Source organism: Sminthopsis crassicaudata, chromosome 1 (assembly GCF_048593235.1).
Source record: "Sminthopsis crassicaudata isolate SCR6 chromosome 1, ASM4859323v1, whole genome shotgun sequence".
Taxonomy (NCBI): domain Eukaryota; kingdom Metazoa; phylum Chordata; class Mammalia; order Dasyuromorphia; family Dasyuridae; genus Sminthopsis; species Sminthopsis crassicaudata.
Genome location: NC_133617.1, coordinates 436356328 through 436383467, shown reverse-complemented (window position 1 = coordinate 436383467; position 27140 = coordinate 436356328). Strand labels below are relative to the sequence as shown.

The window sequence follows — 27140 nt, the reverse complement described above, 5'->3', positions numbered from 1 at the left end:
CTGAAGCAAAAAGAAACCACCACTACCACCACTCTCCTTCCCCCCCTGCCCCCCTCCCTACACCCCCCCACACAATAAAGGAGAGGGAACTGAAATAAACATGTTTGCAAAAACAATTTTCACATTTGACCCTCACAAAAATCTATGAATTAGGCACTCCCAAGTATTAGCCATATTTTTACCAGATAAGGAAATTGAAGCTCAGAAGCATTTGAACCCAGGTTTTCCTGACTCCAAGTCCAGCACTCTATCCACCATACCAATTATCTAATAATGGAATCTACAATAAAAAAGCATAAAATCCAACTAAACAATGGAAACAAAAGATGAAGCTTAATGTTAAATTGCTAATATACTAATTACTATCTTCTCTGTCCACTACTGAAACAAATATACAGTAGAATTCTAAAATCTTTTAAGAAATAAATATGCAAGTCCAATACAAGTTAAACGATATTATCCAAAAAAAGGTATTGGCAAGAAAATCCCAAATGGGTAACAGAGGAGTCAAATGTATTTTAAATGAGCCACTAGCTGGTAAATATTTTTATTACAAAGATGTTTCATATTGCAATGTTATTTGCAATAATTTTTTTTAAATTAAAATTAAGTGGAAAGCATGAATTCAGAGGCAGAAATTATTTTAAAGACTCAAAACTCTTTAAAATATTTCTACCTCTGAATTCATGCTTTCCATGAAGAATGCTTGGGGAGGATTTTAGTTTGGACATGCCAATTCAACCTAAACTTCAAAAAAACAGTCAACAAGCCATTTAAGTGCCCATTTTGTAGGCTAGGAACAGTTCTAAGAGTAAGTGATTTTTAAAAAAGGGACAAGATAGCTCCTGCTTTAAAAAAGGAGCACACAATTCACAGGGCAAACAATTATGTACAAATAAGACATAAGAGATAGAGATAATCTTAAAGGAAAAGCACTAACATTAAAAGACATAATGAAAGTCTTCTTGTAGAAAAGGTAGCATTTTAGCTGGAATCTGAAAGTTATTGAAACTAAGGGATTAGAGAGGAAGGAAGGAAATAGGTGGAGATAATTGGGGAAAAAAAAACAGGATTAGGAGCTGCAGTGTTACATGGGAAGACTGCAGCATCACTGGAGGGCAGAGTACTTCAGTCATTTTTCAACTGTATCTGACTCTGATGGACCTCATTTGGGGTTCTCTGAAAAGATACTGAAGTGGTTTGACATCTCCTACTTATTTTACAGATGAGAAAATTGGGGCAAACAGGATTACATAGCTATTAAGTACTTGTGGCCAAATCTGAACTCAGAAAGATTAATCTTCCTCATGCAGACCTGGTCTTCTATCCATGGAGTACATGGATGGGTACAAATTGTAAGATTATAAAAGCAGGAGCCAGATCATAGAATATAGAATTACATATTTCATCCTGTTATGCTCTGATTTATTAAAATTATCATGCTATGCCCTGAATAAAATTATTATGGCCAAACTCCCCTTTCCTTGCCAATTAGGACTAAGGGAATTGAGTTAGAAAAGAAGCCTGGAAATACCATTGAATCATAAAACTCCAGGTGCCTTCTCTAAATCCTTGCTGGGATAATTCCTCCTCTTTTTGAGTATTGCCCTTGCCTTGCTGTCTCCGGCCCTCAACCTTCTTATCTTGACCCTTATTGGGTGAGGACTGTTATGATTTTTTCCTGGAATTATGGCTTGTCCGCTCACCCAGTATCCTCACCCCCCCCCTTTTATCTGCCTTTGTTTCCCTTATAAGATTGTAACTATATAAGTTCCCTGCTTTAGTTGCTCACTGCTAAATGCTTTGACAAAAGTCCCATACAGCCGAGTAGCCTCCGTTAATCTAAAACTCTCCACAATTAAAATGATTAAAAACCAATCTCTGTCTTGCCTCAGTTTTTCTGGCATTACAATCCTACAGATAATGAGCCCTTGGAATAGGAAGCCAATGTTACTGGAGTACATGGGATTAAGTACTTCAAACCAAATGCAAAGGAAAAAAATCAACTTCCTGATTTCTATTTAATTTTGCAAATGCATATATGCATACACACAGAGTTTGTCACTGCTTTTTTTATCTAAAAGTTCTTTATCTGGGTCAAAGAAAATATGTGTTGCAGAAATAGCAATAGAAAGTTGGGTAGAATTTCAAATCCCTGGAATGCTGACATGTCTCAGGATTTAGCCATATCTGGATATTGATATTAAAACCAATATTCAGATTATGTTACAAAGTAATCATGTTAAATGACTGAAGATTTAGGTCTGAATCATTATCTACTCTTAGTGGACTAAAACACTATTAAGCCTATTTCAACACTATTATGATAGGCCAATGGCCTAAGTGATAAAAGAATTTAAAAAGCCTAGTTTTCAATAACATTTAAATGATTATACTGCAGAATTTATACCAAGGAACTCTACTTCCTACAACATAGGCAACGCACCCTACACTATTAGAACACTTTGTCCACAATCTCTACTATGTTAAAATCTGTTAAGATTCTAGTATTGTAACCATTTAAAGAATAAAAAATGTTATGGTATTTCCTCTCCTCTCCCCACACATATCCTCAATATTCTATTATTAACAGGACGAAAGAGCAATGTAGAAAACTTGTTAAGTCAATTCATCAAGAGTATAGTCTTTAAAAATAGTCACAATAAATAAAAGAACTATATTTGCTCTGCAGAACAGCCCTTTAGCAAAGGTTTTGAAATATTTACTTTCTGATATTTTAAGGGGGGGAAAGAAAACATAGGCCTATGAGGTAGATTCCTTCTTGCTTGAGATTCTCTGAAACTTTTTGACTGCAAATTCCTAAAATTTTGAATTTATCTCACAAGTGAACCCAAGAAACTTAAAAAGTACAAAAAAATTAACAGAATACTTCCTTTCCAACAAAGTATACTAGGGAAAAAAACACCTGAAAACATGCAGACTTACTTTGTTTAAAATTTCTTAAACTCTGTTCCTCCTCAGGACCTAGCCTAATTCTATACAATAAGTACTCAATACATACTTTCTACATCACTCTTGTGACTCAAAAAATCTGAGTTCAAATCCCCTGCTTTGAACTTTGAAGTCCCTTTCTGTACTCTAAATCCTGAGATTTATATTTATATAACATTAGTGTGATATATTCTAAGTGCCAACATCAGACTAAATTAGATCAGTACCTAATCTTTAAAAACAAAAAATTTGAGACTTTGGTAGAAGTTAAATAACTTTGTTATCTCTCTTAGCTCAATGATTTTTCCAGTAAAGTATATCCTTTAGTTCATGAAACCCAGAAATGGTGCATTATAGTGCTGGCATCTAAGTCATACAAATATTTATTAAAACCATGAGGCAAAATATCCAGGGGACCTTGAGAATATCTACCAAATAAACTATTCAGAAAATACTTTGATAAGTTTTCTTTCTTGGTCTCAGAATCATGTAACAATCAAAAAAGGTCCTATAGCTATGCTTCTGCATAAAGTCAATGTTTTATCTACTTTATAACCATCCCCAAGGCTACTGTGAGTTACAAGTTTCTTTTTTAGAGAATGAAATAATTTCTATAATAATAACTTGATACAAATGCTTTCTTGTTCATAATTCTCTACATATCCTGTACTAATCTGCATCATTTTTATCTCTTTAGTAACAGAACTAAGCTTTGAAGGCAAATCAGTGTCAGTTACTATATAGAATATGCGGTTAAATTGTAAGAATGATATTTCCAGAGGAGCTAAGCTTTTCCCCATCTATATTGTTTAATTTAGGTGTTAAAGCATAAATCTCCTTATATGAAGAACTTTTAAAACATCTTAACACCTAAAAAGCATGCTAGAGAAATATTCCTCTATTAACTGTAGGCATTCACATATTTTACAATTTACCAAGCATTTTCATATATATTACTTCATTTAATCCTCACAATAATCTTGTATACAATAAAGTATATATAATAGCTCCATTTTACAGATGAGGAAACATGAAGTTCAGAGATTAATCAGCTGTTTAACTATATCTTGAGACTAAATTTTCTGTCTTCAATTCCAGGGCCCTTTCTATTATTACTAATATTTTTGTAATGCCATTAAGTCAAAGCATCGAAACACAGTGTTAACAAAATGACCAACTTGCCCACTAACTGTAAGCCATCTTTTTATGTCTTCAATCTAACTTAGCTTTACTCATAACATTCATGTGGTTTTAGAATATCTTAGCAGTCAGGAAGGATTTTAACTGGATTGTCTGATAGAAGTAAACACCAAGAATTCTTAATAACTCAAATCATTTTACTAGAATAAGAACTTTGAAATTCACAGAAAAATCCAATTTTCAATTCAAAACTGGCAGTAAGAATAATATGGAAACAATAAACTTTTCAAGTTTTCAAAAAAACAAAAACTAAACTCCTAGAATGTGCACCACTAGTTCATATTTATCATATTCAAAGTTAGAAAGGGAATATAATCATATAATTATTACTATCTTAATCTGATATTCAATTCAATTTAAACAAGCATTTGCTACAAAGTGCCAACTACATACAAAGCAATGTCCTAGAGTATTGGGGATAAGGGGAGAAAAGGAACTGAGGAGGAAGGGATAGAGGTAAGAAAAAATTCTACAGGATCAGCTTGTTTCCTAACAATATGTATAATGCCCAGGTTTCCAAGACCAAATTAGTTTGGGAAATGAAACAGCCAGTTAAATTCTAAGGTGTGAAAAAAGATAAAGCTTAGAAACTTATTTTGGGGGGCAGCTAGGTGATACAGAGGATAGAGGAACAGCCCTGAAAAGTCAGAAGGACCTGAATTCAAATATGACCTCAGACAATTAACACTTCCTAGCTGTGTGACCCTGGGCAAATCACTTGACCCCAGTTGCCTCAGGAAAAAACAAAGCAAAACACAAAAAAACCTTTTTGGAAAAAAGTACATTTTGTCTCACTTTCTTGTTAAAGTTCAAATTCAGCTATTTCAGAACCTACTGACAAGACTACCGCTTGACTCCCAAATTCTAGGCATACTCTTATAAAGAGCTTTTTGGGTACCTTTTTATTTATCTCTTCCTTTATTTATGGGTTATTAATTTTTATTTAATCTTTAAAGTAGTATTTAATATCCACTGTATATCTAGCTCCCAAACTCATTCTCATTTGTTAGAACTGAATAGCATAATGCTTACTAAAAATATGAATTTAAATCTGCCAAAAATATTTACAAGAAAGGTGTCATTGAACTATCACCTCTCATGGAATTAGGGAGAACATAATGTTATGGGGCAAAACGACCTAAATCAAAATCAAAGTTTTGATATATCCTAACCAATCAGTCAACTACAAAAGTAGAAAGAGACAAGCAATCACTCTCTTATGTAATTTTGCTAACAAATTTTAGTCTGAGGCTTGGGTAGTATTTATTGTCAAATCAACAAAAACTTGTTCAGAATAATCTAGAAATTTACATGAATTGATGCTAAGTAAAGTGAATAAAACAAAAAAAATTATATACAGCAATAACAAGATTATGTGATGATCAAATATAATTAGACTTGGCTCTTTTCAACAAAGAAATGATTCAAGGCAATTTATGATGGAAAGCATCATTTGCATCCAGAAAGAGAACTATGGGGATTGAATATGGATCAAAGCATTGTATTTTCCCCCTTTGTTGTTGGTTGTTGCTTGTTTTTCTTATTTTTTTTCTTTTCCTTTTGATCTGATTTTTCTTGCATAGCATGAAGAATAGAAAAATATGTTTAAAAGAATTGCATATGCTTAACCTATATTGGATTGCTTATTATCTAGGGGGAGGCAGGAGCAGGAGGAAGAAAAATTTGAAGCACAAGGTTTTGCAAAGGTGAATGCTGAAAACTATCTTTGCACGTAATTGAATAAAAATCTATTAAACAATAAAAAAAAAAAAAAATTTGGAAAAGACCTCCCCAAAGAAGAAAACTTCCATTTTGACACTTACTAGGCATGAGACCATAGACAAGTCATTTTACTTATTATTCTGAGCCTCAGTTTTATCAAATGTAAAATGAAACTAATTCTTATATTATCAATACTTCAAAGTGCTATTGTGATTTTAAAAAAATCTGACAAACTATCTTATGCTATTGTGGGCTATTGCTAGCTATTTTATAAAACTTGAGCAATTATAAAAAATCTAGATTATAATAGCCTAAAATTGCTTAGGGCAGCTAGGTGGCTCAGTGGAGCACCAGCCCTGAAGTCAGGAGGACCTGAGTTCAAACCTGACCTCAGATACGTAACACTTCCTAGCTGTGTGACCCTGGGCAAGTCACTTAACCCCAATTGCCTCAGCAAGGAAAAAAAAAAAGAATACAAATAAGCATACACATTTTCATAGATGAAAGGAAAAAAAGAAATTTGAAAATTTGCTTCAAGTGAGATGAATGATACTGACCAAAAAAAAAAAAAAAAAAAAAAAAAAATCTATCTAAGAAAACAGGTATAATCTCACATTCTATATGTTCTTTGGCCTTCTTCAGATACCACTGGTCATGAAATCTGAACCAATCCTGGCTCCTTAAAGGTGTCCTACACCAAAACAATAAAATGTGTGTCAAAAACACTTAATGTTTAAAGTATATAGCCTCCCCTTCTTTTAATAACTTATTATTATTATTATTGGATAATCAATTGCTATGGCACATATTAGGCAGTCTTGCTTAAATTAAGCATTTTGGGGAAATATGCCTCATTTACGGCTGCTTAAGTATTTGTTGGATTAAAATAAAATTCTAATAAATTCTTTACAAAAATTATGGCAAAGATTCATTTAAGACACTTACTTAGACCAACGAATCTGGAGACCCTGTCAATCAAAGATCTCTGGGCCTATTTTCCCATCTATAAATATCTTTTAAAAAATAAAAAAAATCCCAAACTATACATATATTCTTTCTCATAAACCTACTCCTCCTCTTCCATCATCTCTGTTAGTGGCACCATTAGTCCTTTATGTTTGAACTCTTCTGGCAGCATAGCTGGAAGGACTATCTTATGAGGCCATTTAGTACAATCCCTTTATTTTACAATATAGGAAACCAAGGCACAGAGAGGCCAAGTAATACTGATGGTAATAAAGGTAGGATCTGAATCTAAGTCCCATGATTTCAATTCCAGGGTTTTTACCACTATACACAGCAAATCCTTTCTTTGCTTGTCCTTTATAAAGCTACCAATTTATCTTCCTTGAGCTGATGACCTAACTTCAGCTCAAAACTTTTCAGTGACTCCCTACTAAATCAAATTCCTTGGTCTAGAATTTAAATTTACCAATAATCTGAAGCACCACACCCTTATCCTACACCACTTCCTATCTACATATTCTAGCCAACTGAACTTGTATTAAAAAATAACCTATCTTTTTGATTCAGTGCCTACAAGTTCCTCTTTACTATTAAACTTATATATCCTTTGAAGCTCAACTTAATTGCTGCCTCTACCAGGCAGCCTTCTATGAAAACAGATAAAAAACTAAATCCTATTTTTTGACTATACATAGGCCTCTTTCCATTTTGAGCTGGCATGTACATTATAAACTTCTTAAGAAAAAGGATATATTCTTTCTACCCTCCAAGGCTTTCAGTACGGTGCTCACAGTGGGCAACCAACCCTATACTCCAAACTCCTTCCTTAAAGTAACTCGAACTATCAATTTGTCATATCTGGTCTAACCCTCTCATTTGAGTCACAGAGATTAAATGACTTAATAAGGTCATATAAGGAGTAAAGTGGCAGGACTGATGAAACCAGAATCCTTAAGATTTCTAACTCAGCATATTTTCCATAGTAGGATATTGCATTTTCACCATACCAACAAACTTATTTCAAGTATTAAGGTTACATGCCCATCTTGTTTGCAACTCTTCAAAGTTTGGTGTAAAGTATTCATGAGTTTCCATGGTTGAAAATATTTATCACTAGATTGTTCATGTGCTGGTGATGAATCCCCTTCAAACTTATCTTGATTATCTTCATATATGACAATAGTATTTCTGCTTTAGAAATCATTAGATCTTTTTCAATCTAAATCATAAAATTTAAGGAAAAATAACCAAAACCCATGCCTACTTCTTTTTGTAGGAGAATTTAGGGATAGATTTGTTAGATATATGTGTATCTACAGTGTACTTAGTACTGTGTTCATGGTTTTTATTCTAATTTGAGTTTACCCAGAGCAGATGCATATATGTATTTAAGGCACCTTTTTGGTATTCCTTATCATCTAACAATAGTACTTCTAAATCATTCAATAAATTCATCACTTTGTAAGTGCTTATATGTACAAAACTCTGCTAAGTGCCAGGGATACAAAGATGTATGTTTACAAACTAATGATTATAGCACTGTTCTGTCATGATCGTATTTTTATGTTTAAATAACAAGATCACCATTTTCATGTATCTCTAATTCACTAATCCCTAGTTTGAGACTCTATACTTCCCAATGTGCTTCAGGAAGTAGTTCACCTTTATAATCTAATCTTTGTAGAGCTAAGAAACTGTTAGCTGTGTTTGTGTATGTATGTAAAGCAGAAATACTATTGTCATGTATGAAGACATTTCATATTTACAAATAAACCTCAAAGGTATAATTGTTCCTTCACAGTATTTTTCTAATTTCTCAAACCAAATTTTAACTTTATGTGCTGGTACAATCCCTCTCTTTTCTAACCAGACAGAACAAAGTATACCCTGTAATAAAGCTACTTGTCTTTGGGAGAGTAAAATAAAGCATCCTCTGGAGAACTTTCTCCAAACCTTACCTGCTAGTACTTTTAAGTAGTTGCCAGCATTAGTGAGTAGTTTCATTTATTCTATTAGTTCTCAATGCGGAGTCTCTCAATCACAAATCTTAGGGTGGGAGGAGGTAATGAAGGACAGGGAACTTGAGACCTGTGATTTCATTGGTTCTGAAAGGTTTCTCCACCAATGCAGATCTGAACCTATGCTTGAAGAATAAGAATCCTGAGAGGTTGACTTTCCCTGGGTCACCAAAGTCAGTATGTCAGAGGCTGGGTAGGAACTCATGTCCTCAGCTCTGATGGGTAAACTGAAAACTGTGAAACAAAAATCAGTTGTTCTTGACACTTGAGTTGATATAGTAAGCTTAAAAAAAAAAAAAAAAAAAAAAAAAAGGACCAAAAAACCCATTATAAACAGTTAGATGAATTCCTAAGAGTACTAGCAAAAGTACTAGCAAAGATCACTTGATCTCTCCTCTCTTGCAATTTATCTGCCTATCGACAACCAAAAGAAAATTTTCCTGCCTTTTCTTTTTTTTTAGTGCTTTATGTTTAAAATTAAAGAAAAAAAAAAAGAAAGAAAGAAAGAAAGAAAGAAAAATTCCCTATCTACTTCAGTAACCAAACATTTTAGATTACCAAACAAATAAAAACTAAAACTCAATCAGGAACCATATGCAGGTCTACTTCAACAGATATCTATCTTTAAATTACAAGAGCCTAAGACCTACAAGCTGCTTAGAGCTTTGGAAAGTCTCAATAGAGGCACCTAGGAAGCTCCCCATTATTGAATACATAGTATCTGTAAAGCATTCCACAAATAATTGAAACCAACAAAATATCTTTTAAAATACTAAAATCAGTCTTTCCTCAGCACATAGTACATAGTGTAATACCAACACATAGTAAATAAATGCTTGCTGACACAGTATTGATGCTTTTACTTATATAGTGTTTAATAAAATGTGTCTCCCCCACAGAAAAATCTTAATAAGGAAACTCTAGCCATCAATGCAGTTTTGCAACTATTCAGCAATTTAAACAAGAATTACTTGTCTACAGTGTATAACCAGTATAATGATTTTAAACTTGAACCCAGAACATATGCATTCTAATTGAGTACTGTGGCACTCAATAAAAGTAAAATACCACTAAGAACTACATATACATGGGGAGAGGGCAGAAGGTAATTTTCAGTAATGACTTTTTTTTTTTTTAAATATTAGCAGCATCCCACACAGTAGAAGAGGCCCCAGCATCACTTTGAGCTTTTTATTTTAAAAAGTCCATTTAAGAAGTTAGCTTATGCTAACTGAACTGTGTCTAGGAAAGGATGATCAGGATGGAGAAATACTGTGTATGACCTAGTCCTGCTTTCACTAACCAGCTGTGTGATTTGGACAAGTCATTTCTACCCTCTGGGTCTTGGTATCCAGGCTGAATTTTCTCAGGGGCTTTCTAGCTCTAGAATTTTATATTCTATGTTTCCTGTATATAACTTTTAAGTATGAAGTAAAGCATCTTAAAAAATTGTTCTTTATAAGGACAATCTATTCATATTCACAATTGCTATATAAAATAAGATTTTACAAAAGAATTCAAAAGCAACAGCATAAAGGAAAAAAACACTAGCTTCTAGTTACATCAATTTGAGCCTTAATTTCCTGTCTGAAAAGTGAAGTTATAGAAGGATCTATAATTCTAAAATTCTAGAGATAGTAATTTAGTTTGATATGCTGAGATTTAGTTATGAAAAGAGATTGACTAGAAAATTATCAGGGGTCTTAAATTCAGGACTTTTGACTCAGAGTTGTATAGCATATCTATAAAACCTGAAACTCCACCAACAAGTACCAAGAACTAAACCCTTTAAACCTACAAAATATCAAGCTGATTTTCTTGAGAAAACTGTTTTAAGAGTTTAAAAAAGGAGACTAGGAAAATTAATATTATTAACTTAATGAAATTCTGGATATTTGGGATTAGGGTTCTTTTGTGATTATGTTAAAAAAAAAATAAAACAAAGACCAAGAAAATTATCAACTAGTATAAAGTTATGTCAGAGTAGTCTAGCCCAATGTATAGAAGCAACTAGACTTTAGAAAACCATAGACTGGGTAGATATTTATAGGACATTGAGTACAACCCCTCAATTCACATATGGAAAAAAATTAAATTAATACCTAGAGAGATTAATGCCAGTAGTAAGAATATGACACTAAAAAAACTCAAGAGATTAGACCCCAAATTTCTAAGGATCAGGCAGCGCACATAGGGATATTGAGAGGAGTTAAAAGTAAAAAAGGAAAATATAGGAAGGGAAAATGACAGAATTTTTTAAAAATTAGAGCTATCCAAAATTATAAAAGATAGGCTGCTTAACTATCACACAAAATTTCCAGACCTAATGCACAATAAACCCTGATCTTTGGGCTCCCTTTTATATTCTGATTCTAAGACTTTATATAGAGATCAATTTGCTTAGGTACTTGAAGGATTATACCTACATTTAAATTAGCATTACTCAACCACTTCCCTTGAATCATATATTTACAAATTTTATGAGGTTTCATATAATTACCATGTGTCAAGTCTGAATCCTAAATTCAATTTCTGATGAAACAATGCTGGCAATAAAGTGGAGTTAAATTTCCTATGAAGGTGCTCAAAAGAAACCCCCTCTACTGGTTATTGAGGGGTAATACTGAAGGTATTCCTGAAAGGGGGTTGGGGGAGAGGTCAAACTAGCTATACTGGTTATAGAGAAAAATCACAGCTATTCATCCAAGACAAGGCCAAGGACCTTTTAAAGAGGTCAGCTAAGGCGCCAACTTGCAAATGTTTCTGATAAGTTTTTCTGGCATCTAAGCAGTGTAGACAACATATACTTAAATTTCACCCTTAGTCTCAATTTCATTGCTTTTTAAAACACAAAAAATATAAAGAGTGCTCCTGTATTCTTTTCTCACTGCAAGAACTACAATACATTACAGAGATTTTCCCCTTAAAAGATTCACTCTAGGTTGTACCCAAAATTACTTGACTCTACTACTTGGTCATTCCATGATGATGTGATTTTTCTGGCCTTGAACAGTAGAAAACAATTTTATCACAAAGTAGATAGAACTGGAACTCAGTTTGGGAAACACTAATCCACAAGCACCTAATCTTTTTCTAAAAGAAATATTCTCATTTTTTAAAATTTTATAATTATAAATTTTTGACAGTACATATGCATGAGTAATTTTTTTTTACATTATCCCTTGTATTCATTTTTCCAAAATTTCCCCTCCCTCCCTCTACTCCCTCTTCTAGACTCTCATGATAGCATTAATTATGACATTAAAATATAATTACACACATTTCATAGATAAAACTGGGTAGGTCTAGGGCACCAAATAGGCTTCTGGTAGAAAATATAGTTTCTTTTTTGTTTTAAGCAGTATCTCCTGGACTCAGGATCTTAATCAAGTGGGAAAAAATCCCTATATTTCAAAATTCCTAATCTCTACTAAAATAAAAAAAGTATTAAAATTTAAATTGCAGGGAGAGGGAAGGAAAAAGAGAGACAAGAAGAAAGACTTCTCATTTGCTCAGAAGGAAATATATCCACAAAATGATCATTCTTCTTGACAACTACTTTTGTACCAGCTCTTTTTAACTATCAAATTGGGCCTGAGTTTTGGAAATGATGCTTGAGGGTAGGATAGACTAATAAAGTAAATGGGTTGGCAGAAGGAACACATTAAGTTCATATAAACTGAGATGGGTAATAGTCATTTTTAATCTTGACAGAAGAGTGCTGAACTTGGAGTCTAAATTGAACTAAGTTCCAATCCTGATTACAAAACTTACTAGACCATGAGAAAGAAACAACTTTTCTCAAACCCCAGTTTTTTCCATTTATAAAAAGGGAATAATACCAGCAGTAAATACTTCAAGATTGGTATTATATCATAGGTAAAGCACTTTGCAAACTTTGGAAAGGGGAAGAAAACAAAAACAAAAACAAAAACAAAAAAAAACACAAGCATCAATTCCAAAAGCATTACACAAGCAGCAGTAGTACTATTCAAAGGTGCTAAATGAATTCCAAAATGTCCTACTTCAAAAGAGCATACAAACTTGAAGGGGCAGGGGAAGGAAGAGAAGGACGGAAGGACGAAGGAATGGAGGAAGGAAAGGAGGAAGGACCTAAATACCAGGTGAGTTTTTTAAAGACAACTCTAAACTATAGAATGACTCTGTAAAGCTCATTTAAATGAATGGGTACTTAAAGCCCTACAAATTAATTTTTGAAAACTCCATATTTTGCCCCAACTTTAAGAAAACTTTTGACATAATTTACAAAGCAACACAATCCAAACAACTCCGATAGCTTCTTTACAATTTATACTTACCTGTGAAATACAACACAATTTCTTTTAAAAGAAATCCAAGTTTGTCCATAGTTTATATAAAGTCTAGGATCTAGCTCATTCAATATTCAATGAATATTGAAAATTCAATAAAATTCAGGAGCATTCAGTCATTTGCAATATTGACAGTTTTCAAAATCACCATTAAATGGTCAGAGTACTTCATGTTGACTCAATTGACATTTCTTCAGAACCCAAACCTAGAAAATATATTGTACTACCATTTAAGAAGTTCTTAAGTATTGGAATATTTAAGAGGGTCCAATCTTCATTTTATATTAAATTATAAGAACCTGTTAATAAACTATGAAAAGCAACAACAAAAAGTCTAGTTATTAAGTTGCAACAAAAATCCAAGTGTTTGAAAAGGGAGAAAAAAATAGAGCAAATTGCTAATGTGTAAAATGAAATTCTAATGTGTAAAAAAACAAACATCAGATATCCCTTAGCAACATAAAGTTGTTTTAAAACAATGAATGAAAACTTTTATTATTTCTGATGCCAGAGAATTAGAGATTTACCTAAATGTAAGACCTACAGCTTAGAAGGAACACACAACCAATTAAGTATAATTAAAAATATTAATACAAAGGTCCCCTACCCTAAGTTATTTTGACACCTTATAAAATAATAAAATGGTTAAAGAAAAAGTTTGTATACTAAAGTATTAAAATTGCTAAGCTATCAGAAGGCTGCAATGCACTTTGGGTTCTTCAGGGGCATATGGTACATGGTTACAGTTTTAATAATAGTTTTAGTTATAAAGTCACGACAAAGAACGCTCTTTGCTAGGCCTTACTTAACATAAGGGGAAAGTAAAGGGTTTTTTTTTTTTTTTCCTCCTGCAACTCCCTGGGTCTCTCTTAACACACGCACAAACATTGTATTTCCTAAATTTTGCTTTCTCCTTATCCGCGATATCGCATAGATGGCAGACGTTGCTGCACCTAGCTGAAGTCTACCTACCCAGCCCGCTCCTCTCTAGTCCAGCCTCCTTCCTAGGCTCTTTCAGCCACACCGCACAATCCCAAGCACGGCCTTCTTAGCCATCTTTGCTGTCCCCATGCTTGCTACTGCCCCACCCTGGCAGCCCCAGTCGGGCCCCATGTGCCTGCTGTCACCACCCCACGTGGGGGGAAGGTCCAGAGCCCATCTCGTTGCCCCCACGCCACATAGACCCTATTCCCCCCCACACAGCCGGTCCTCGAGGAGGCGGGCTTGCCCCACCCCCACTTCATGTGGGCTCCCCCCGGAGTGGGCCATGCTCTTTTCCCAACCCCGACTCTCTCCCCTGCGAGCTCTTCTCTCTCCTCCTCTCTCCCCGTGGCCTACGTTCCTGCCTGCCCCCTTTCCCCACTGGTTCCCCAGCTCCAGGTCTCCTTTTTTCCCCACCTCGGTGGCCTCCGTGGGGCCTAGGCTCCCCTCTCCCTTTCCCACTTTGGGGGCTGCCCCGCCCTGCGCCCCAGTCCCGGGCCTTTTACCCTTGGGGCCGGCGGGGCCTCCTGCTCCGGTGCCGTCTCCCTGGGCGGCAGTGGCGCCGGCTGGGGGCGGCGGCGGTGGCGGCGGCTGCTGGACCGGGCCCCGCAAGAAGGACGGCACGAACTCAGCGGCGTGGACGTTGGGCACGAAGGGCTTGGCGTTGACGTTGAGCTGCCGGCTGAAGGCCGCGCTGAGGTTCTGGGCCTCGGCCGCGCCGGCCGTGGCGGCCGGAGGGGCGCCGCCGGGGCCTGGGGCTTCCATGTCCGCCTGGTCCCAGCAGTCGGGCGCCGAGTCGCTGCTGCTGCTGCCGCTGCTGCTCCCGCCGCCGCCGCTGCCCGGATCCATGGTCGGGGGGGTGGGGTGGAGGGGGGCCGTGTGTGTGGAAAGGAGAGGGCGGGAAATGGGGGAGGTGGGTAGGGATGGGGGGCGAGCGGGACGCGCTGACTTGGGGAAAGGGGGACGAGGGAAGAGGGAAAAGGGGAAGAGAGACACAAACCCCGGCGGCGCCGCTACAGCCTCGGACCCGACTCTACCCTGGCGGCGGCAAAGGCGGCGGCGGCGGCTCAAACCCCCCCCCCACTCCTCGTGTGTGCGAGTGTGAGCAGATCTCCTCCCTCCCTCCCCCCCCACCCCAACCCCAACCACCTCCGACTCCCTCGCCACCAACCCCACGCCCGGTACGGATTGACCCCTCGCTGCCACCCGTACCTTCGCCCTGGTAGTTCGCAGACGATTTCCTTATCTGTTCTAGTCTATGGGAACCAGGAAGTCGAAGGACTACGAATCCCGGCGGATACCGCGCGACCCTGATGCGGTTTTCCCGGGGTTTGACGGGAGTTGAAGTTCGCGGGAGGCGGTGGCCTAAGCCCGAGGGCAACCGGAAAGGACTCTGCCTCCCAGCATTCATCGGGAGGAGGTGGACTGCTGTTAGCTAGTCGGCTGGTCCCACCTGTTAGCAGAAGAGGGGGAAGGGGAACGGAAGGGGCAGGAAGAGGAGTAGGCGGTCTGTTTCTGGGCGGACAAGATCTAGGATTTCTGGGGATGGCGACTCACTCCTGCTGGAGTTTTCCATTTGGAATGAGAGGATACTTTTTGCTCATCAGTGGGGACCATAGAAATTGTCCCTAGCAATAACTTGAAAACTTAGTTCCATCTTTTAAAAAAAATATTATTTGTCGCATAGGATGCTTTATATCTCACTCTTTTAATCAACTTTTATGCCATTTTTCTCTTCCTCTTTACAGAATCCTTATGAAAAGCTATTGGTTGCCTCAGCCCTCCCACCCTCCCTGCTGCCAGCCAACTTTCTGCCGCACACTTTGGAACTTTTCCCCGTGTCCGTGTTTGATAGTGGAGACAATAAAATCAGGAAGCTTCCCTGCCGCTCATAAGATAAACAAGGCCCAAATGCTTCCAGGATAGTGCTGATGGGGTGTCTGGACACACTGACTCACTGTGTATTGCTTTATAAATTGCATAATCCTCATGCCCTAGTTTTCCAGTCTCACCCCTTATTCCATCCCAAAAAGCAGGATTGAGACGGGAAATGAGTTCCAATATCTGTTTCAGTTAGAGTAAACCAACGGACAACACAAAAACTATCAAAAAGATAATAGAACCTGGAATCTGGAATCAAAATTTTAAATTGTTTTTCCTATTTACTATCTGTGAATTTGGGAAAGTTGCTTCCCCTTCCTGAACCTCAGTTTATTTTACTTCAGGTTCCTTCTTGGAGGAAATGGCATACCAAGCTTAAGGTTGGATGATTCTGTAGATAGGAAAAGAAAGAATCAAGAAAGATGTTTTGTTTGTTTGGTTTTTTTGGGGGGGTAAATCTATTTAAATCTAGATCTATTTAAATACTAGATCACATTCTACAATAGGACTTAAAGCAGTAGTCTTGTTAAGGACATATTTTATTTTCAGGCATTTCGACAATCCTTGCTTAAGTATTTCATATCCAGAGAACTTAGGGGTTTTTATATCAGCAGAGTAATAGGTTCAGCCTAATGGAAAGCTACCCAATAGTGGACAAATCAAGACTAGTTATGTTTCCTTGTTTGTCATATTGGAATAAAATTCAAAAACTGACCTCTGAACTGTATTTTTTTAAGTATTTTGAAAATTTTATTTAAAAGTATATCAAAGAAAAATTTTAAAAGTATACCAAAAATGAAACAATTTACTTTTAGCACAAATGAATCCAATAATTAACTATGATTGTTATTTCCCTCTTAAATTTTAATTTTTTTTTATTTTGCAAAAATAATACATTGGATTCTGAATACTAAAATTTAAGGAAAATTTGGAGAAAAAACTGGCTTTGGCCAGTAAAGGATATGGTTTCAAATTTGAGCTATCCTACTTTTTCATTTATGAGGTGTTCACAGGGTTATTAGATAAAATGATTGCTGAAATCTCTTCAGCCCTAAATTCTATGATTCTATAATTTGGTTTTAAGTGTCAGTTTCACTTCACACTCCTGGAAATCTGAATTTGGTTTTTTTCTCATTAGAAGAGGTATATTCTTGGTTATGAAGTTTTGACATGATTCTAATACAAAGTGTTTTGTAGGCCCAACTAATATCTAAATGAAGTCCTTTATATGATTGGAGTTACATGAGAAAAGCAATATTTATGCCCTTTAGTTTGGTGGTTCACACAGTTTAGAACTGGAAGGGAATCAGAAGTCTTAGGTTTGAATTCTGATTCTTATTACCTACTATCACTTTTCTGGGCAAGTCACTTCATCTATGGGTCTGAGTTTTTTTAATCTAGAAAACACAATGGGTCTAAATGACCTCTAAGGGCCTTGGAAGCTTAAAGTCCTGTGATTCTAAGGCATAGGTTTATAGAAAACTTATTAAACGAATCAAGTTTAATATATCATCCCCCATTAACAGGAACATCAATGTTTTCTATATATTTACTAAGTATTTTCTGTTACTGAGCTGGATCAGCACCTTCAATACAAAATTTTTAATAAATGCTTTATAATGTGACTGAAAGGGGGAGAGAAAGAATAGAGAACTACCCAATAGTAAAATAACATGACCATGTCATGGAATGGTACAAAAAAAGTATCTTCTGCCTCTAAATATGTACTCTTCAACCCACCCGTAAAAATCAACATATGCATCTAGTTTAAATACTTAACTTTAGGATGCCTCCTCTAACCATATTTTCACTAGAAATCACACAAGGTGGTGGGATCACATATTTAACATTTCCTGTGGCCCTGAATTATCACACTTTGTGATTAGTTAAAGTTTAATTTAACAGAGTTTCTTTTTTCATTATTTTGTCCCCAAGAACCATAGGTACCCCCAAAATATAAAAGCTGTGATTCAGCCAATATAGGGAATGAACTATTATAAATTTATTGACTAGTTGACCTCAGAGAAGCTTAGGCTCAAATTCTATTGTCAACTTTGACGTCTTGGCACCTCAGTTTCTTAATCTGTAAAATGAAATTAGATAGATTCTAAGATCCCTTATACATCTAAATCTCATCTTTGATTTAATAAGTCCCAAGGGCTTAGGGGGCAGCTAGATTTTAAATGATATAGGTCTTCTTAATTGCAAACCTAGCATTCCTGTTATAGGGACCACAGGAAAGACCAAAGTTACTGCTATAGAATGCTATCAACTTTAATTTCCTTAATTAGGACAGTTACATCTTGCCAGATCAGAGCTCGGTCAAATGTTTCAGGAGACCTTCTAGCCTACTTGTATGAAGTTCTTATTCATACAAGCTACCTTGTTTCATTTGTAAAATAGAAGAGGGGTACCACAAACTAGATGATCTCTAAGGTCCCTTCTCTTCAGTATCCAAAATTGTGATTCTGTTTTCCAGACAAGACCTGACCCAACTTTAAGAATGCTTCAGGGGGGCAGCTAGGTGGTGAAGTGAATAGAGCACGAGCCCTGAATTCAGGAGGACCTGAGTTCAAATTTGGTCTCAGACACTTAATGCTTCCTAGCTGTGTGACCTTGGGCAAGTCACTTAACCCCAGCAGGGGGGGAGGGGGGGAATGCTTCAGGACACTGATCCAATGGCTTTTAAAAATAAGACCACCATTAGTGTAGGCCTCGTTGGATTATGAATTTTAAGGGAATACTAGTTTTTGGCAACCATTTAGCTTTGAGAGGCAGATTTTCAAAAGCCTTTCTGCTGCTTATATATTTTGGGGGTTAGTTTCACAATATCTATAGCTTCACTTAGGTCTATTTTTGTGCAAAGTGTCACTTTGCCAAAATACGGTATTCTCTTTAAATGCAGATTTCATCAACTAAGATCTTGTTAATTTCTCCCTTGACCTTCACTAGCTTCTTTCATCCTCTTTAGATCTCTCTGTAAACTAGACACTTTTAGACTTTTTAGATCTCTCTGTAAACCAACACCTGTCTTCCTTTTTATCATCTGAACCTCAGTTTCTAATGAAAGCTTGCTTTGTCTCTCAGGCTTAATTGATTAAAAACAAGGCACAAAATGTGACAGTCATATTTTCTAATATCTCAAGTCTACTTGAAATTCAATATATTGCCTCTTGAATCAAAATCTTTGAACCACTATTCAAGATGGGTAGGAATTTTGAATGAGAGTGAATTTATCAGTAGAGATCCAAAGTTCTGTCTGCAGTATAATCTCAAAGAAGCCTGGTCAAAATATTTTTGTTGCTTCTTCTCAGACTTTCATTTTTCCAATAGAAAGCCAGCTCTCAATTATCTATAGAAATAGATACAACAAGTCACAAACTTTCAAACAAGATGAAAACAGTACAAACTGGAGATAATCTTGGAGGGGAGGAAGTAGAATTAAGGAAAATTGGGAAAGACTTCTTGGCGAAGGTGGGATTATAGGTAGGGCCTGAAAAAAGCCAGAAAAGTTAGGCTGCTGAGATGAGAATGTTTTATACTGGGAATCAGGACATGGAGTCAAGGAACAGGAATGAATCCAGTGTTACTGGCCCACAAAGTATGTAGAGGGGAGTAGGGGAAAGACTATGTTATGGTATGCAAGAAAGAAAAGGACTGCTGAAAAAGTGAAATAAGACTTGGTAAGTAAGTAGATATATATAGAGAAGGGAATGCCTTTCTGGATCTCAGTTTTACCAGTAACATTAAAGGATTGTACTGCATATTCTCTATGGCCTCTTCCAATTTTAAATCTATAAAACACACACTCCTTTTTTAGCTGTTTGTTTCCTAGCCCACCATTAATTTCTATTGTATTCGATAAGTACAATTGCATGATTGTCTGATTATTAGGTTATAAATTCATCTTTTGTTATTTTTAGCAACATGGTTCAATGGAATGACCCGAATACTATAGGAGTCAGGAAATCTTGGGTTCAAATTCTCTTAGATATGAACTATGAATTTGAATAATTAATCCCTCTGCACCTTAGTTTTCACATCTGCAAACTAGAGAGACAAGTAGCACAAAGTTGATATGAGATAAAGATATAAGCATTTTATAAATCTTACATATGAGCTATCATCATCAGTATAATTCTGGTGTAGGTGCTCGTATACAATAAAATTATCCAAATCAGATCACTTTTTTCTGGTATGAACTTTTTTAGCAATCTGGGGAAACTTGTGGATTCCTTCTTAGAATAATGCTCCAAAATTCATAAAAATATGTAGGATTACAAAGGAAAACAATCATTCTAAACTATATTTACGAAAATATAGAAATGTTTAAAATTCAGTCTATGGACCCCAAGTTAAGAATCCTGAGAAACATTAAGGAATAAATAAAAGGGAATCCCTTTCTCAGGGATTCTTAACCTGGGATCTATAGACTAAATTTTAAACATTTCTATAAATAATAAGTAAAAGGGACCTGTTGTTATATAAATGGGCACTATATTAAGCCACCCCTTCCTTACAAGATTTCACTATACTTATAAATAGGGGTTATAGTATGAAAACACCTTTAATGATACGTGATTTTAATGATTATGATGTTGAAAAAGGTGAGAGTAATATGGCCAAGGTATCATGGAGCACTTTAGAAGTGTGAAATTTTGTCTCAGGCCTTTGAGTCTTTAGACAGATTTTTATTCTGACTCTGGATGCCTGATAATTTCTACATCTCCATCTCCCCTTCAATGGATTGTGGTAAAGACCGGTTGTGCTGGTTTCTCCAGGAATAAGGGATGCTCCATTGAGTAAATCCTTTATGGCTTTTGGCAGGCCACATTTTCCAGTGCCATTAACCTGTTTGAAATGCCAATATTCAGAGCCAAGATACAAATGAATTCAGAGTTGTCTCATGTGGCTAAAATATAGATGGTGTTTAACAATTGCATCTCACTGAATCTCATGGTAAACTTGTTCTTCCCTCTAGTATGCTAAGATCAAAAGAATTCTTAAGAGTTAGGCATTTCCCTTGCCACTTCTATGGCATGAACAATATGTATGTTCAAAGAACTGAGCTATTAAATGATATGTTCTAAAAAGGGCAAGCCCTAAAACTGAACCATCTTATTGATTTACATTTGAATTATGCCTCTCACTGATGATTGATTCATTTCCTTTGTGAATGTAAGACTCATAATTTAATATATGTGTGAGCAAAAATGAAGAATGGTAATGAGTTGATTCAGATGAGAAGTTAATTCATTCTCTGAAAATCAGTGCTCATTATTCCTGTGATATTAACTTTGCTTAGTTTTTTGCACTTGAATCTAGCGCCTTTCATGCCAATGTTTCATTGTACTTAGCAAGCTCTCCTGTTGGTGAAGATGTGTTATAGATAGATAAACTAAGGCATCGTGTTTTACTTTGAGTTGCCTATCAATTTTACTTAGGAAAGAGACTAGTCATTGATCATGAAGTCTAATCATATAACTTCCCTGATTTTTGACTTCAGAATCAATCAGAAATGGAAAAATTCATGTATTAAAAAGAGTTTTTGAACATTTTAAAAACTGTATTATTGGGAATCAGCTGGTTGCTATCAACTGACTTGTTTTAGTGTACAATCAATGTATCAACCACTATTTCAGAGAACTCAAGATTAAGACATTTTCAGACCCAGCCAATATGGCAATTCATTTTGCCGACTATGTGCATTTGTTACAGGCACTTTGGTTTTCTTTGTTTGTTTTTCTTTTTCTTTTTTTCCCCAGTGAGGAGTGGGAAGAAGAATGGGGCAAATGGCAGGGTAGCCAAAATATTTTTTTTTTTTAAAGAAAAGAAGGTCATTGAATTATTTTTAAAAATGTACAAAAGTGAACAGAAGGAAAGCTAGAAATAATCACAGATAAGCAGGACAACTTTTAAAAGTTACATGTTGAATTTTTATATATTTAAAAAGAAAAGCAGGTTGGACATAACATAATATAAACCAACAGTTTCATGTACTCATTTTTTTGGTTCTAGTTTTTATATGAAAATGCCCATTTTATTTGATGTTTGGTAAGTTTAGAATTTTTTTTTTTTCCTTAAAAAATATAAACCAGGACCAACTGAATGATTACAGAAAGGCCTGGAGACACATGAACTGATGTTAAGTGAAATGAACCAGAACCAGAAGATCATTATACACAGCAACAAAATAACTATATGATGATCAATTCTGATGGACATGGCTTTCTTCAATAATGAGATGATTCAAACTAGTTCTAATTCTTCAGTGGTGAAGAAAGCCATATCACTCAGAGAAAAGCCTGTGGGAACTGAGTGTGGACCACAATATAGCATTTTCATGCTTTCTGTTGATGTTTGCTTCCATTTTGTTCTCCTCAGGTTTTTTTTCTTTTTAGATCCGATTTTTCTTGTGCAGCAAGGTAACTGTATAAATATGTACACATATATTGGATTTAACATATATTTTAACATATTTAACATGTATTCGACTACCTGCCATTTAGAGGAGGGAATAGAGGGAAGGAGGGAAAAATTTGGAATAGAAAGTGGTGCAAGGGTCAATGTTGAAAAATTATCCTTGTATATGTTTTGTAAATAAAAAGCTTTAAAATAAAAAGACTATTGTAATATTCTTCTCTAAAATATAATGTCTCTTGTTGGGGTTTCCTTGGGATCTTTAGAGGCAGCCTTAGTTTCAGTTCAGTGTAATCACCACAAATGAAGCCAGGTATTAAAGTCCAAATCTTTTATTGTCTCTTTCCAAGTCTTGTCTCTTTTCCTGCAGTGCAGTTAGCTTACTTAAAGACCTTATGTAGTCTTGGTTCCAAGAGCTTGAGCTCTGGCTTCTGAATCAACCTGACTCCAAGGGTTTGTGCTTCAGCTGCCAGCCACAACAAAGGTAGAAGATGGAATGAATCTGTCTCAGCCTCTGAGAGCTTCTAGTGCACTTGTCCTTTCTGTCCCTGAGAGCTCCTCCTTATAACCACCAATCATTATATCACTAGGAAACCATTATTTGTTGTAGGATTAAAACAATGCTAATCTAGATTTAACCATTGTCTCCTCACTTCCACTGATTTAGCACCTTGTTTCAAATTCTGGTCCATAACATCTCCTGATTTCTTTTTTTTTTTTTTAGAACATAGGTGGTCATGACCTCCCTGACTTCTCAAGGAGGTGAGAACCCCCAAAAAAGGAGGTGATCAAACCTTCCCTGACTGCTCAAAAAAGGGGTGAAAACACCATAAAAGTTGGTGATCATGACCTCCTTGATGTCTCAGGAAGGGAGATGAAAACACCAAAGGAAATAGAAAATCAAATCAGATTATCGGGTTTCTGAAGGGGCTCACTCTTTTTTTTTTTTTTTTTGCTGAGTCAGTTGGGGTTAAGAAGGGGCTCACTCTTAAAACAGGGATATATCAGTCCATAAATATGGGAGGTATTACACATAATTACATAAATTACATAAGCACATAGTAACACAGGCTAGTAATGATGTAACAAATAACATGAATCAACATGAGGAATTATACATATCCATAAGTCCTAGAAATAGTCCAAAAAGAATCTATTGTTCATTACTTCATGTGCCAGGAATCCAATAATTCCTGCAAGTTTTGAAGTCCTGCAATAGTCTCATTTTGTGTTAGGGAATCCAATAATTCCTGTAGATTTTGTTCTTAGGTCTTTTCCTTAGTTTCAAGGTTTTTCTCTTTTTCTGTCTCTCTGCAGGTGCTTATTACCACCCATCTGATTCCTTCTCCATCTGTAGAGATACAAGCAAATCCTTTCTCCCAAACAGTAAACCTATCTAGTGCCTTCTATTTACCACGTTCTAAATCAAGTTAAGCTCTTCAATTACAGAGTATGCATTTATTTTTAAATCAGATATATCCTGTCCTTCATTTTTTGCCTTAATCAATGCCTTTTGTAAACTTGTCATAGGCTGTTTCATAGATGGTGCTGAATGTGTTACTGCCTCTTCCCCTCCTCCTTCTCTCTCCACCCATGAAAGATTAATTGAGGGAAGTAGGTAAGGGATGAGGAATTATCATGAGAATTGTACTTAACTCCTTTCCTATCTAATTCTTCATTATTTCACCTAGTTTACTTGGATCTTCCCCTTCCTGCTCTTTCTTCTTTTTCTTTATTCTATAACTTATATAATTTCCTAAAGCCAGTTGTATTAAATTGTATTATAAAGTGTATCTTTGAAAATTGAGTTAGGTCCATTATTATTATAGAATTCACATAGTTGCTCTCCTACTAATTTCCACTCCTCTAGATCCAATTTTTTTTTCCATAGTTTCTAAAAGTTCAGTGATCTGCTCCCACATTATAATCAAACCTTGGCTTTTCATAAGTTTGACAATGCACTCTACCCATTTTTCTTGAACTGGAAAAGAAGGCTATTTTCTAAACATCTGTCCCATTTTAGCTGAAATACTACTTTAGCCCTTTAACAAAGTTAAATCTAAGCAAACTATCTACAAATATATTCACATACATACACACATATGTATTACATACAATTGGACATATGTGTATATGTACTACTGATCTACTGGCTTAATAACCTCATAAAAAAGGTTAGTGACATGATTTTTTTTTAAATTACTTTTATATTAAATAAATTGAGGGCAGGGACCATATTTTTGGTTTTTCTTTGTAATCCTCTAAGTATAATTCTAGTACATAGCAAGAATATAATAAATGCTTGTGGACTAATAGATGATTAATTAAAAGGACTAACTGATAATTTTTGTTTTTATATCCCTGTCATCTCAAGAAATACCCTTGCCATTCTTCACCACATGGAACTCTCCCTATTAACAGAAATTTATTGTTGTTGACTCATCTTTCAATCATGTTTAACTCTTTGTGACTCTATTTGGAATTTCTTGACAAAGTGTAGTGACTTGTCTTTTCCTTCTCCAGCACTGAGACAAATAAAGGTTAAGTGACTTGCCCAGGATGATACAGCTAGGTCAAATTTGAACTTTGGTATGTTAAGTTACTTATTCAGGCTTATATAGGTTGTGTCTGAGGCTAGATTTGGAATAATTTCATTCTGATTCCAGAACTGGCTCTCCATTATGCTACCTGGCTGTAATGAAAAACTGTCAAGAAGAAAAAAAAAAAAACCTACCAGATGTAGAGATTTCTTCTGACAATGTAAGTAGTATTATTTGTGTCTTAGTGTTAGTAGTTAGTATAGTAGTAGTTTAGTAGTAGTATTAATGGTGTTTTACCTCTTTGCCATGAAGAATGAGGTATGTTTCATTGCTTTCTAGGAATATTTTTACTGTTTGAATTCCTCAGTGTTTAGCTTTCTTAGAATGATTCTTTCATTTGGAATTGTTGTAATCATAGTACATATAGTTCTTTTATGTCTGTTTATTCCACTCTGCAGCCATCTTTCCAAGTTGCTCTGAATTCCTCAAATTAGAGATTTAGTATTACTCTTCTATTATATTCTTCTACCATAAGGTATTTTTTCCCCAGCTGTTTCTCAAGTGATAATCCATAGTTTTTTGCTATTACAAAAAGTGCCACTCTGAGTATTTTAATTTTTTTTGGACTTTTGTTCTTTGTCTCCTTCAAAGCTTCAGTTTATCTACAGAGGGCCCTAGAAATCTGCCTCATAGAGAAAAGTCCTATATTCAAGATCTATTATAATCCTGGAAGTCTCCTGATGAATTTGCTGGTATAAGTAAGCCAGCTCTCCCTGGGGAGATACAACAGAGTATAAGATGCATTCTCTGCTACTTGTATTTGCTTTAACACCAAGAAAGAGCTTCTCCACCAGGCAGCATTGTACCATCCATCCATCCGTGGAGCCAGCAGTTAGAACAGATGTAGAAATTTTTAAGGCTATGGATAAGTTCACTTATCTTGGCAGTATACTTTCCAGGCATGTCCATACAGATGAGGTTGATGTCAGAGCTAGCTTAGCATTTGGGAGGCTCAAAAAGAAAGTGTGGGAGGGAAAATATTAGACTATATACCAAATTGAACATCTACAAAGTCATTGTGCTTAATTTCATTGTTGTATGCCTGTAAAACCTTGTCAGTATATGTGTGCAAAATTGAACCAATTCTGTGTGAGTTGTCTTAGAAAGATTCTTTTTTTTTTTTTTTTTTTTTTTTTTAAGATTTACAATTACCTGACAAGCTGAGATATTAAGGTCCTTTCTTCAGCTGAACTGCCAAACATTCAAACTCTATTGCAGAGTGTCACAGCCAATGAACTAGGCACATTATTCTAATACCAAATGTAAGTTTAATTAAAAGATTATCTTATGGAGAACTCAGGCAAGACAAAGATTTACAAAGTTGTCAGAAGATGCAGTACAAGGACACTCTTAAGGTTTCTCTGAAGAACTTTAATTTCAATTGTGAGATGTGAGAGATATTGGCACAGGACTGCCAAGCATAGCATGGCAAAAAGAAGGGTCTATGTGCTCAATGAGCAAAGCAGAATTGTAGTAGCTCAAAAGAAATATGACATGCACAAATCTAGGGACATCTCCATTCCAAATGTTCAAATGGATTATTCATGCCTCACCTGTAGAAGAGATTTCTGAACTCTTATTGGTTTGTTTAGCCACTGTCAGACACAATGGAGCACAAAGGATAAGCAACATCAACAATAATGTCAACAGATGACATTTTGCATACACAAACCTAATCCTCCCTCCTTTCACCTCATATTTCATTGATTATATTTCATAAGGACCACTTTGGCCCAGTTTACTTCCTGAGTATTTACTAATCTGATCAAATTTGGTAGATAACCAGGTTGTATTTTTGGTTTTTGTTTATTGCAAAAACTGACCTCGAGGAAAAAGAACAAAGAGAGCTGTCAAGTAAATGCAAAGATAGTTTTAAACATTTGCATTTGCAAAATTCTGTGTTCTGAATTTTTCTCCCTCCCACTCTGTTCCCCTCTCCCCTGGACACCAAGCAATCCAATATGGATTAAGCATGTGAAAAATTTTTTTAATTTAAATTTTTTTAATGGAGGAAATTTTTTTTTACATTTCTGCAAGAATCATCATTTTATTTCTATCCTGTAGCATAA

At 35.7% G+C, this 27140-nt stretch overlaps 1 protein-coding gene across 6 annotated transcripts in view; it reads right to left on the bottom strand.

Moving 5' to 3' along the window:
- Positions 1-15413, bottom strand: part of GSPT1 (G1 to S phase transition 1) — a 42170-nt gene extending 26757 nt beyond the window's left edge. Inside the window, exons 1-2 of one of the 6 annotated variants that reach the window (XM_074280591.1) lie at positions 15220-15321; positions 14677-15114 (exon numbers count right to left, since the gene is read on the bottom strand). In XM_074280591.1, the coding sequence (XP_074136692.1) occupies positions 14677-15019 (343 nt within the window). In that variant the 5' untranslated portion in view covers positions 15020-15114; positions 15220-15321. Of the gene's footprint in view, positions 1-14161; positions 14277-14676; positions 15322-15382 lie in introns of those variants that run through there. The other 5 variants (XM_074280593.1, XM_074280592.1, XM_074280595.1 and 2 more) reach the window with 5 other exon arrangements.
- Positions 15414-27140: the final 11727 nt, after the last annotated feature.